Raw genomic sequence first — 11,830 nt, forward strand, 5'->3', positions numbered from 1 at the left:
GAGTAAGTCATGATTTCTTAATGTTTAGTATCTTCATCTGTTACAATAGGTCTTAGTAGATGGTCTTTAAAGTTTCTGCAGCTTAACATTCTAGACTCTATTCTTTTTTTCTACTTCTTATTTTCTTCCTTCCTTTCTACCTCAGCCTCATATGCTATTTATAAATGGCTGGTGTCTTAGATCGAAATCCTGACCTTGGAGGGCTTTAACCTTGTAGAGGAGGTAAACAGTAAACTTGAGAGTTCTTTCTAATGAGATTTCCCTCTCCCTGCCAAGTCTCATTAAATAACTCTTATAGCTCTGAGGTAGATTACTATCTGTCTTCTTTCCATTCCCACTGTGTTACCTCTTATTTATTTATTTATTTTTGAGACAGGATTTCACTCTGTTGCTCAGGCTGGAGTGCAGTGGTTCGATCTCAGCTCACTGCAGCCTCTGCCTCCTGGTTCCAAGTAATTCTCGTGCCTCAGCCTCCTGAGTAGCTGGGATTATGGGCAAGCGCAACCATACCTTGCTACCCACTGTGTTACCTCTAGTCCTCTAATTGTAGTTCTTGGTCAGTATCCGTGTCTTCTGTTCTGTACTTCTCTGTGATCCAACCTAGAAATTGCCTCTCAAGTTGTTTTGTTTTTGTTTTGAAGACGGCGTCTCTCTGTTGCCCAGGCTGGAGTCCAGTGGTGTAATCCTGGTTTACTGCAACCTCCATCTCCCAGGTCCAAGCGTGTCTCAGCTTCCTGAGTACCTGAGATTACTGGTGTCTGCCACCACGCCCAGCTAATGTTTGTATTTTCAGTAGAGACAGGGTTTTGCTATGTTGGCCAGGCCGATCTCGAATTCCTGACCTCAGGTGATCCACCCACCTTGGCCTCCCAAAGTACTGGGATTACAGGTGTGAGCCACCACTCCTGGCTGAGTTTTTCTTTTTTAAATTATAGAGTAAAATTGATTTGGGAGGATTATAATGTTCTGTGAATTTTAACATTTTAATAGATTTATGTAAACACCTTCATAATCAGAATACGGAACAGGTTGATCACCACAAAAAACTTTCTTGTACTAATTCCTTATAGTCATATCATTCCCTACCCCTAGTTTCTAAATGGAATCATACAGTATGTAAACTTTTAAGATTGGCTGCTGTGGTTTGAATCTTTGTGTCTCCCCCAAATTCCTGTGTTGAAATTCTAAACTGCAAGGTGATGCTACTAGGAGATGGAGCCTTTGGGAGGTGATTAGTTCCTGAAAGTGGAGCCCTCATAATTGACATCAGAGCCCTTATAATAGACTGCAGAGAGCTAGCCAGTCTCCCCCTCCCACCACTTGAGGACACAGGGAGAAGGTACCTTCATTGAACCACTAGACACCAACATCTGTTGACTTTTTGATCTTTAACTTGCCAGCTTCCTGAACTGTGAGAAATAAATTTCTGTTTTTTATAACCTACCCAGTTTATGGTATTTTGTTACTGCACCCAGAAGGAACTAAGATGCTGGCTTCTTTCAGCATAAAGCTTTTGAGATTCATCAACCTTGTTGGGTGTACTAATACCTGTTGTCGTCATTGTTTTCCTGGGTGGCATTCTGTTGTATGGATTTACCATAGTTTATTTGTTCACCCATTGAAGGATATTTTAGTTGCCATTTTTTGTCATCACAAATAATGCTATTATAACTGTTTGTGTACAGAATTTTGAGTAAATAGCAGTTTTTATTTCACTAGAGGAAATACCCAGGAGAGGGATTGCATGGTTGGATGGTCATTGTGTGTATACATTTTTAAGAAACTATAAAACTCTTTTCGGTAGTGTCTGTACTATTTTGCATTCCACTAGGAATGTATGAGGTTTGTAGTTGTTCTGCATCCCTGCTACCACTTGGTATTGTCAGTATTTATTTTTTTTCTGAGGTGGAGTCTCACTCTGTCACCCAGGCTGGAGTGCAGTGCTGTGCTCTTGGCTTGCTGTAGCTTCCGCCTCCCAGTATCAAATGATCCTCCCACCCCACCCTACTGAGTAGCTGGGACCACAGGATGCACCGCCATGCCTGCCCTTTTTTTTTTTTTGGGGGGGGTAGAGACAGGGTTTTGCCATTTTGCCGAGGCTGTCTCACTGTTTTTTATTTTAGTAATTCTAATAGGTTTGAGTGATAGCTCATGGTTGTTTAAATTTGCATTTCTCTAATGACCGAACAGCGCTCAACCAACTATTCATGTGCTTATTTGCCAACACGTCAGTAACTGCAAGGGACCCGAGTTTTAAGTCTTCCCTATTTAAAGGTACCAATTTAGTCTCCATAGTTTCATGGATATTGGCCCAAGACATGAAATTCCTGGGTTGGAGGCAAAAGTGGAGGACACAGGTCACAGGACATCAGCAGAAGCAGCTTCATGTCCACATGGGCTACCTCTGCTGTCAGTTCCCTGTGGGCAATGTCACAAGTAGGAAATCCAAGCTCAGGGAACTCAAATCTCACGAGGGGTGGCAAACAAACCTTTCAAACCTTTGATGTAAAGGGAGACATATTTACTGTACTGGTCAGTTAACAAACTTGTCTTCTGCTATGGACGGAGCTGTCATCTTTCTCTTGTAAGGGTGTTCAATATTCAAACATCCTTGACTGGGCAATATGTAGCAAAGGCCTCTCATGGAAATGTGGGACACCAGTGTGTATGCCTTCTTTAGTAAAGTACCTGTTGAGGTTTTTTGCCCATTTTTAAATTGGGTGGTTTGTTTTCTTACAACTGAATTTTGAGAGTGCTTTATACATTCTGGACATGTGAGTTCTTTGCCAAATATGTGATTTACAATATTTTCTCCCATTCTGTAGCTTGTCTTTTCATTTTATGAACAGTTATTCCCAGAGCAAAAGTTTTTTGTTTTGTTGCCAAGTTTGGGATACATACAGGTTCTGTGGGCTGTGACTTTAATGTCAGTTCATTGTTCAGAGCTTTTGTAGTGCTGTTTGCATCTGTTTCATGCATGTGCTGATCTGAGACCCACAGAGTGGTCTCTCCCTTAGTTTCAATTTAAAAACCTTTGGTACTGAATAGCATCAGATCTATACATATGCAGGCTAGGGGTGAGTGTAGATAATGCTTTCTTGAGTTCTCCTCAGCAATTTTTCCCATACTTTTTGTTCCCTAGGAGTTCATATTTTCTTTCTTTTGTCCAGACAACTGGATTTAGTTACCCCACTCTGCCATGTCTTTCCAGCACTGCATGCACATTTGAGGCCAAGGATAGAGAATGGGGAAAATCAATAGTTCTCCTGCTTCAGAGTTTGGCTCTTGTAGTCTCTCATTTCAGCCATAGCTGCAGACAAAGCACACGATTACAGGGGGCTCAAGAGAAGGGGGAGATGGTAAATGGGGAGATCCCCATATTCTCTCTGACTGTTAGGATTTCCCTTTCTCATGCCTGGAGCCCAAACTGGAGGACCTTTCTCTGCTGTGGAGTCCATTTCCAGGTTGGCCTGGTGGTATTGGATGGGAGAAAGTGGTAATCTCTTAGACAGCTGGGTGATACTTTGAATTCTGGTCTTCCCCGCGTCTCCATTTTGCTTTTCAAAATCCTCAAAAGTAGTGCACAGTGCATTCTGTCCAGGATCTGTGAGGTCTCTCTCCCCAGCAACTGCAGTCACTGTGCTCAGTTTTTCTTTGTTTTCATTTATGCCTGACTTCCTTCTAAGGATTACCCCTGTGTCTGCATGCCTTAATGTTCAGCCAGAGATTGTTGTTTGTTCAGACAAAGATTCAGATTGGGCTAAACATCTCAATCTTTAGTTAAGCTTCCACTCTGTTGAACAGATCCTGTGCCTAAACAGAGGAGACACAGGAGAACCCTGCAAAAATAAGAGCAGGGTTAGAGGGGAGGGCTTGAGATTTCAGTGCATTCCTTGGCCCAGACATAGATGCATCACAGAAAGTGGAAGTTTTCTCCATTTTTACAGCTGCTTTTGCAGAAGAGGATTTATTTTCCTCCTCACTTGGTCATGCTAGAAGACAGAACTCTACATCTCAAGTTGTGTGTCTTAAGATAGAGATCTTAGCATGCTTTCCCCTTTACAGGAGCTTTTAGTGGTGACTTTCAATCCAGACTCTGTAGCCTGGAGTTTTAAAAAGCCATCATGATTTGACTTCCCACCGAACTTCTTTAGTTTGCCTTCTGTCTATACTACATCATTCATATTTTACATTTACCTTCCTACTTCTGAGGTCTTTGTGAAAGGCATTCTTCCTGTCCAGAATGTCCTTTGTCTTTATGTCATCTTTCTAAGACCCTTTCAACTCAAGACTCCTTAAGGCCTATCACCAGCATCCCCAAGTGGTTTCTCCATCCTCCCTAAGTCAGAATTAGTATGTCTGCTGCTCCCCAACAGTTTCCTTATACTTTCTATTTTTCCATATTTTTCAGTCTGCCTTTACTTACAGTTATGAGGCTCATGAGGGCAATGACCTGGCCTATCACTTGCATCACCAGTAACATCTAGCTCAATTCTTTGCACACAGTTGGCACTTAGTAAATGTTTGAGTTAAACTAATGATAAGATCCTCAAGGTATAGGGCTTAATTTTATCTGCACATGTGAGTCTCTTGAATGAATGCTAGAGAGTGCCGCTTTTTTTCTGTGCTTGTTTGGCAGTTTGTTTATGTGGTGAAGAATGAGTACGGGTGGTTTCAGTTTTGAGTGGAAATTGTTGCATAGCAATTTACCATACAGCTGTGAGGCTATGACTAAATGAGTTTAAATATTATATAGTAGAAAAGAAAACTGACTTTGGAACTTAAGATATTATTTCAATTTTTTCTCTTCTCTATTCTCTTTTTCTCTTCTTTTCTTTCTAGACAAGGCCTCACTGTCACCCAGGCTGGTGTGCAGTCGTGTGATCATAGCTCGCTGCAGCCTCCAACTCCTGGGCTCAAGCAGTCCTCTTATCTCAGCCCCCCAAGTAGCTGGGACTACAGGCATATACCATCACACCCCGCTAATTTTGTTTTGAGTTTTGGGGGTTTTTCTTGAGGCAGAGTCTTGCTCTGCTGCCAGGCTGGAATGCAGGGGTGCTATCTCGGCTCACTGCAACCTCTGCCTCCCGCGTTCAGGTGATTCCCCTGCCTAAGCCTCCCGAGTAGCTGGGACTACAGGCACGTACCACTATGACTGGGTAATTTTTTGTATTTTAGTAGAGACGGGGGTTTCCTCATTTTGGCAAGGAATGGTCTCGATCTCCTGACCTTGTGATTCACCCACCTTGGTCTCCCAAGGTGCTGGGATTACAGGAGTGAGCCACCGTGTCCAGCCACACCCAGCTAGTTTTTGTAACTTTTGTACAGATGGGGTCTTGCTGTGCTGCCCAGGCTTGTCCCGAACTCCTAGCCTCAAGTGATCCTCCTACCTTGGCCTCCCAGAGTACTGGGATTATAGGCATGAGCCGCTATCCCCAGCCAGGGTTTGTTTTTTTATAGTAGCCATCCTAACAGGTGTGAAGTGATAACTCATTGTGGTTTTTATTTGCATTTCCCTGATGATTAGTGATGTTAAGCATTTTTTCACATTTGTTGACTGTTCATGTTTTCTTTGGAAAATTGATTATTGATGTCATTTTCCCATTAGTTAGTCAGATTATTTGGGGTTGTTGTTGTTGTTGTTGTTATTGAGTTGTAAGAGTTCCTTCGTATTCTGGATATTAACCCTTTATTAGATATGTGGTTTGCAGATGTGTTCTCCCATTCTGTGTTGATCCTTTTTACTCTGTCAGTTGGCTATTGTGTTATGCAGACATTTTAAAGTTTGATGTAATGTATTTGTTTGATTTTGCTTTTGTTGCCTATGCTTTTGTTATCATATCCAAGAAGTCACTGCGAAATCCAGTGTCAGTAAGCTTTTCCCCTAAGTTTTCTTCTAGGAGTTTTCTAGTTTCTAGCCTTTAAATTTAGGTCTTTAATGCAATGTTAGCCCTTCTTTTAATGGGTTCTTTGTATTTTGGGCAGCGAATAAGTCTTTCTTTAATATGTCTGTGTCAGGAATTTATTGTATTTAACTTTTCTTTTTTCTTTCTTTTTTTCTCCCCTCTTTCCCTCCATCCCTCCTTCATTCCCTCCTTCCCTCTCTTACAGCTTGAAAATAATGGAATCACTCACTTTTTATTCATAATTGCTAAGATTTTAGTTAGTAGAGTGATAATTCATTTTCAACATCACTTTCTTGTTTGTTTATTGGCTAGCAGGAAGAAGATGAGCCTTAAGTCTGAACGCCGAGGAATTCATGTGGATCAGTCAGAGCTCCTGTGCAAGAAAGGATGTGGTTACTACGGCAACCCTGCCTGGCAGGGTTTCTGCTCCAAATGCTGGAGGGAAGAGTACCACAAAGCCAGGCAGAAGCAGATTCAGGAGGACTGGGAGCTGGCGGAGCGGTAAAAGAACTTAACTAGAGGAGTTTGAACAGTGACATGACTGGATGCATAGTCCTGTCACCATCTAAATACATTTTTCTCTTCTGCTTTGAGCTATTAGCAAATCAGTTTAATATTAAATAATAGGATTTTTTTCCCCCACTTCTTTTCAGCCAACATTTCATGAACAGCTTTCAGTAGTTTCTTCATTTTGTGTTTGTCTTAACTTCTGATTATTTTCTTTGGTTTGTATTAGTCTTATTTCTCAAATTGAGACAGTAACCTCCTTGGAGTGGAAGAATGGGAATAGGCATATTTCATGGTGAAGATTAAATGAGCTAATAAATGTGATGTACCCAGCCAGGGCTTGCAAATGACACTCATCAAGCATTATTTCCCTCATTCTTTTAATATAATATATTCAGCATGGCATCTAGCTCAGTGACAAAATACAGTGGTAGAAATCTGTTGACTTGTACACATCACGTAATCCTCGCATTATAGAAATTTAACTTTTCCTTTAAAATGAGGTTAGTCAAAGGCAGTTTGTATTATCTGGAAATGCAATGATGTTAAAAATTAAACAATGGGCCAGGTGCAGTGGCTTATGCCTGTAATCCTAGCATTTTGGGAGGCTGAGGTGGGAGGATCACCTGAGGTCAGGAGTTCGAGACCAGCCTGACCAACATGGTGAAATCCCATCTCTACTAAAAGTATTTAAAAAATTAGCCAGGTATGGTGGTGCATGCTTGTAATCCCAACTACTTGGGAGGCTGAGGCAGGAGAATTGCTTAAACCCAGAAATCGGAGGTTGCAGTGAGCCGAGATCGTGCCACTGCACTCAGCCTGGGTGACAGAGTGAGAGTCTTGTCTCAAAAAAAAAAAAAAATTATGAGATGGCTAGTGAGCATAGAAACTAATAAAATGCCATGAATAATGTTAATTCTTTGCCAGAACATTGTAGAAATTCTAAAACTGCTTCAACAGAAGAAAGTCAAATGGAACTCTGCCAACTCTTCTTGCTAGTTTTTTTTTTTTTTCCCCCCGTCCAGTCAGCCAGTATTTATTGAGTGACTACTTTGCTGGCATCTGTGGTGAACTCAGAGAATTAGAAATCACACATTGCTTTCAGTGACTGGTCAAAAAGAGAAAATTTTAGCCCAGAACATTAATGATCTCCTCAGGCTTTCGACTGCATGCCTGATACTGTCAGTAGCAGATTCTGTTTGAGAAACAGAGTACGGGCCACTAGGCATGAACTCCCTCAGCTTCCTCCCCTCTCCGCATAAAAATGTACTAATATTTTTATAGTAACTTCTCGTCTGTCCCAGAGAAAGATATGCTTCTCTTCCACCCTCAGACTTAACTCCTCCACCTGTGATTTTTGTTTCTATTTCTTATTACTTTTAATTGTGACCCTGCTAAATCACTTGGAAAGCTTGTAAAAGCAGTCATTGCTGTACCTCAACCTCAGAGTCTCTGATTTTAGTCACTTGGGAGTAAGACTAGAGAATCTGCCTTTTTAATAAGTTGGCTGGTGCTGCTGCTGCTGCTGTCTAGGGAATCACACTTGGAGCACCACTGTCTTACAGATAGTGCTTGAGGTTTTTTATTTTTATTTATTTATTTATTTTTTATTATTTATTTATTATTTTTTTTTTGGGGGACGGAGTTTTGCTCTTGTTATCCAGGCTGGAGTGCAATGGCGCAATCTTGGCTCACTGCAACCTCCGCCTCCTGGGTTCAGGCAATTCTCCTGCCCCAGCCTCCTGAGTAGCTGGGATTACAGGCACGCACCACCATGCCCAGCTAATTTTTTTTTTTTGTATTTTTAGTAGAGACGGGGTTTCACCGTGTTGACCAGGATGGTCTCGATCTCTTGACCTCGTGATCCACCCGCCTCGGCCTCCCAAAGTGCTGGGATTACAGGCTTGAGCCACCGCGCCCGGCCTATTTTTATTTTTTTGAGATGGAGTCTTGCTCTGTTGCCAGGCTGGAGTGTAGTGGCATGATCTCAGCTCACTACAACCTCTGTCTCCTGGGTTCAAGCGTTTCCCCTGCCTCAGCCTCCTGAGTAGCTGGCACTATAGGTGCGCAGCACCACACTCGGCTAATTTTTTGTATTTTAGTAGAGACGGGGTTTCACCATGGCCAGGATAGTCTAGATCTCCTGACCTCGTGATTCGCCCACCTCAGCCTTGCAAAGTGCTGGGATTACAGGTGTGAGCCACCGTGCCCAGCCAAGTTTTGTTTGTTTGTTTTTGAGACAGGGTCTTGCTCTGTCACCCAGGCTGGAGTGCAGTGATGCAGTCTCGACTCATTGCAACCTCTGCTTCCTGGGCTCAAGCGATCCTCCTGCTTTAGCCTCCCAAGTAGCTAGGACTACAGGAGCATGTCACCACTTCCGGCTAATTTTTATATTTTGCATAGAGACAGGGTTTTACCATATTGCCCAGGCTGGTCTCAAACTCCTGAGCTCAATTGATCTGGACGCCTTGGCCTCCCAAAGTGCTGGGATTACAGGTGTGAGCCACCACACCTGGCCTGTGTTTGGGAATTATTACAGATGGTTCATATACAGCTAATCCAAAGCTAAATTTATTGCTTTTATTTATTATTCTCCCCATTCTGAACATTTTTCTCCTAACCCTTGTCCTGAGTCAATTAATGGCATTGCCATTTACCAAGTTAACTACAAAACCTTGGTTACATTCTTGATTTCTCTTTCACCTCCCTTGCTACCTACAACTTGACCAAGTACTATTTCTTCCAACTCAGAAAAGTCTTTTGGGGCCGGGCGCGGTGGCTCACGCCTGTAATCCCAGCACTTTGGGAGGCCGAGGCGGGTGGATCACGAGGTCAAGGGATCGAGACCATCCTGGTCAACATGGTGAAACCCCGTCTCTACTAAAAATACAAAAAATAAACAAAAACAAAACAAAACAAAATTAGCTGGGCATGGTGGCACGTGCCTGTAATCCCAGCTACTCAGGAGGCTGAGGCAGGAGAATTGCCTGAACCCAGGAGACAGAGGTTGCGGTGAGCCGAGATCGCGCCATTGCACTCCAGCCTGGGTAACAAGAGCGAGACTCTGTCTCAAAAAAAAAAAAAAAAACCTTTATAATATACTCTTCTTGTCACTGCCTCTAATTTCTCTACCTTTCAAGCTGTTCACACAACTACCCACATTATCTTTCTAAAGCACAGATCTGACAATGAGAACTTCTTGGATTTGGATTTACAGTCTTTCTTGCTTCCCCATCACATGATGAAATCCAGAAGAGTGGGCTTAGCAATCAAGATTCCTAACCCTCTGGTGACTTCCTGTATATCCAGCATCACAGTTCATTACACCCCTAGTGCTCTGGCTACATTCAGCTTGTTGTGAAGCAAACCACAGGCTTGCACATTTGTAGTTCCTTCTTCCTGGAATGTCCTTTCATTTAGAATCCTGTTTATCCTTGTTAGTTGCACCTGCAGTCCCAATGACTTGGGATGCTGAAGGATGAGAATTACTTGAACTTGGGAGGCAGAAGTTGCAGTGAGCTGAGATCATGCCATTGTACTGTAGCCTGAGTGATGGAGTGACACTCTGTCTCCAGAAAAAAAAAAAAAAGGATCCTATTCATCCTTTAAGACCCTGCCCAAACATCACTGTTGTAAAGCCTTGTCAGACTCTTCCAGCAGATTGAGTTCTTCCCTGTGTTCTCATAGCACTATAGCACTCAATTTTTACTCTCTGCTGTAGCAGCTGTCCTATTATGTAGCAGTTGTTTACTTACCTTTTCCTCTTTTCAAATCTTGAGCTTGTTAGCGAAAAGGACTAGACCTGATTTCTTCCATGTAACTCTACAGCAGTTGTTGAATGACCATGAGAAGGTCTCGTTTGAAATCTGTAGTGCGTGAAGGGCAGTCCATCCCATCCAGAAGCTATCTGAGACTTCAGACTGATTTGGTATATTTGGTCTCTAGTTTTGAAATCTTTAGATCCTCCTGAATTAATGGAGTAATAACCTTCAGATACAGAGAAACCTTGGAGAATATCTAGATCATTCTAATCCTGTCTTGAATTGCAGACTCCAACGGGAGGAGGAGGAGGCCTTTGCCAGCAGTCAGAGCAGCCAAGGAGCCCAGTCCCTCACGTTCTCCAAGTTTGAAGAAAAGAAAACCAATGAGAAGACCCGCAAGGTTACCACAGTGAAGAAATTCTTCAGTGCGTCTTCCAGGGTCGGATCAAAGAAGGGTAATGTTGTGATACTCGTTTTTTTCTTGTTTTCCTGAGTGAGACACAGAGTGGATCCACTATGCTCATAGACTCAGCTTTGTAATTTCTGTCAGTTTTCTGGGAACATCAGCTCAGATTTGAGACTGAAATTGGGTTTGAGGGTCAGACAATATATGAAACCAATTCTCTCTTTGATTGAAAGACATTGTGTTTTAGAGAAATTTGTTTACTCCATAGGAGGAATAAAGAGAATTGAAATAGGTAGTTTTGTTTATGAAATTCATCCCCATCCAAATGACTGTCCCTTTGGCTGTTTTGTTTTTGTGTGCCTTTTTTTTTTGGATCCTGGTTTGTTCTGTTGTATAATACCCTCACTGTACATAGCTTGTCAGAAGTGGTGATTTCTAGGCTTGAAAGCCATCTGAAAGATTTTTTTTTGTCCGAGAGCTTATTTGAGAGACAACTTGTATCTTGAGGAAGTGTATTGAGAACATACAGGAAAAGGCCCATGTTGGGCTCTTGGGGGAACAAAAATAACCCATAGTAGCTATTTTTTAGTGCATGGAGTTGTATGTAGATGATCATATTCACCTTGCTTCTTAAAATGCCATATAACCAGCAAGAGGATTGTCACTTAAGTTACAGTTTTTCTACCAGTGTGAGCAGACAAGCCAGTTGAAGTGGCCCAGCATGAAGCAAAAGAGTCTCTGTTGTAAGGCCTCAGTCTCTGAAAATTTATGTTGGTACTCAGAGTTATGTAGTCGATGTGAAATGGTCAGGGAGACCAGGAACCAGTATTGATGCTGTCAGAAGACTTGTTCTCTGGGAGCCTCTCTCTTGCTCCCCAGTTCCTACCCTGGGGTAATTGTGATGAGGTCTTCTCCCCTGAAGGCAGGGAAATGAATCACAAGAGTGTTGCTCCTTAAGATCCTTGCTGGCCTTCTAGGTTTTGTGACTTTCTTTTGTTTTATTAAAAGGAAATATTGCTTATAACCAAAAACACACTTCTCTTTTAAGAAATGGATAGCGGCCTGATGTGGTGGCTCACGCCTGTAATCTCAGAGGCCAAGACGGATGGATCACCTGAGACCAGCCTGGGCAACATGGTGAAACTTTGTCTCTACAAAGAATACAAAAATTATTTGGGCACAGTGGCACGTGCCTGTAGTTTCAGCTACTCAGGAGGCTGAGGCAGGAGAATGACTTGAACCCAGGAGGC

General features: G+C 42.4%; 1 protein-coding gene across 8 annotated transcripts in view; it reads left to right on the forward strand.

Annotated features, from left to right (window-relative positions):
• The window catches only part of RABGEF1 (RAB guanine nucleotide exchange factor 1), a 76,503-nt gene that overhangs the window by 25,252 nt on the left and 39,421 nt on the right, over window positions 1-11,830 (forward strand). For 3 of the 8 annotated variants that reach the window (XM_017509703.2, XM_017509704.2, XM_017509706.2), the window contains 2 exons: window positions 6,219-6,407; window positions 10,463-10,629. In XM_017509703.2, the coding sequence (XP_017365192.1) occupies window positions 6,229-6,407; window positions 10,463-10,629 (346 nt within the window). In that variant the 5' untranslated portion in view covers window positions 6,219-6,228. Of the gene's footprint in view, window positions 1-6,218; window positions 6,408-8,656; window positions 8,794-10,462; window positions 10,630-11,830 lie in introns of those variants that run through there. The other 5 variants (XM_017509708.2, XM_017509705.2, XM_037731784.1 and 2 more) reach the window with 3 other exon arrangements.

This window comes from Cebus imitator, unplaced genomic scaffold (assembly GCF_001604975.1).
Source record: "Cebus imitator isolate Cc_AM_T3 unplaced genomic scaffold, Cebus_imitator-1.0 Scaffold419, whole genome shotgun sequence".
Classification (NCBI taxonomy): Eukaryota; Metazoa; Chordata; class Mammalia; order Primates; family Cebidae; genus Cebus; species Cebus imitator.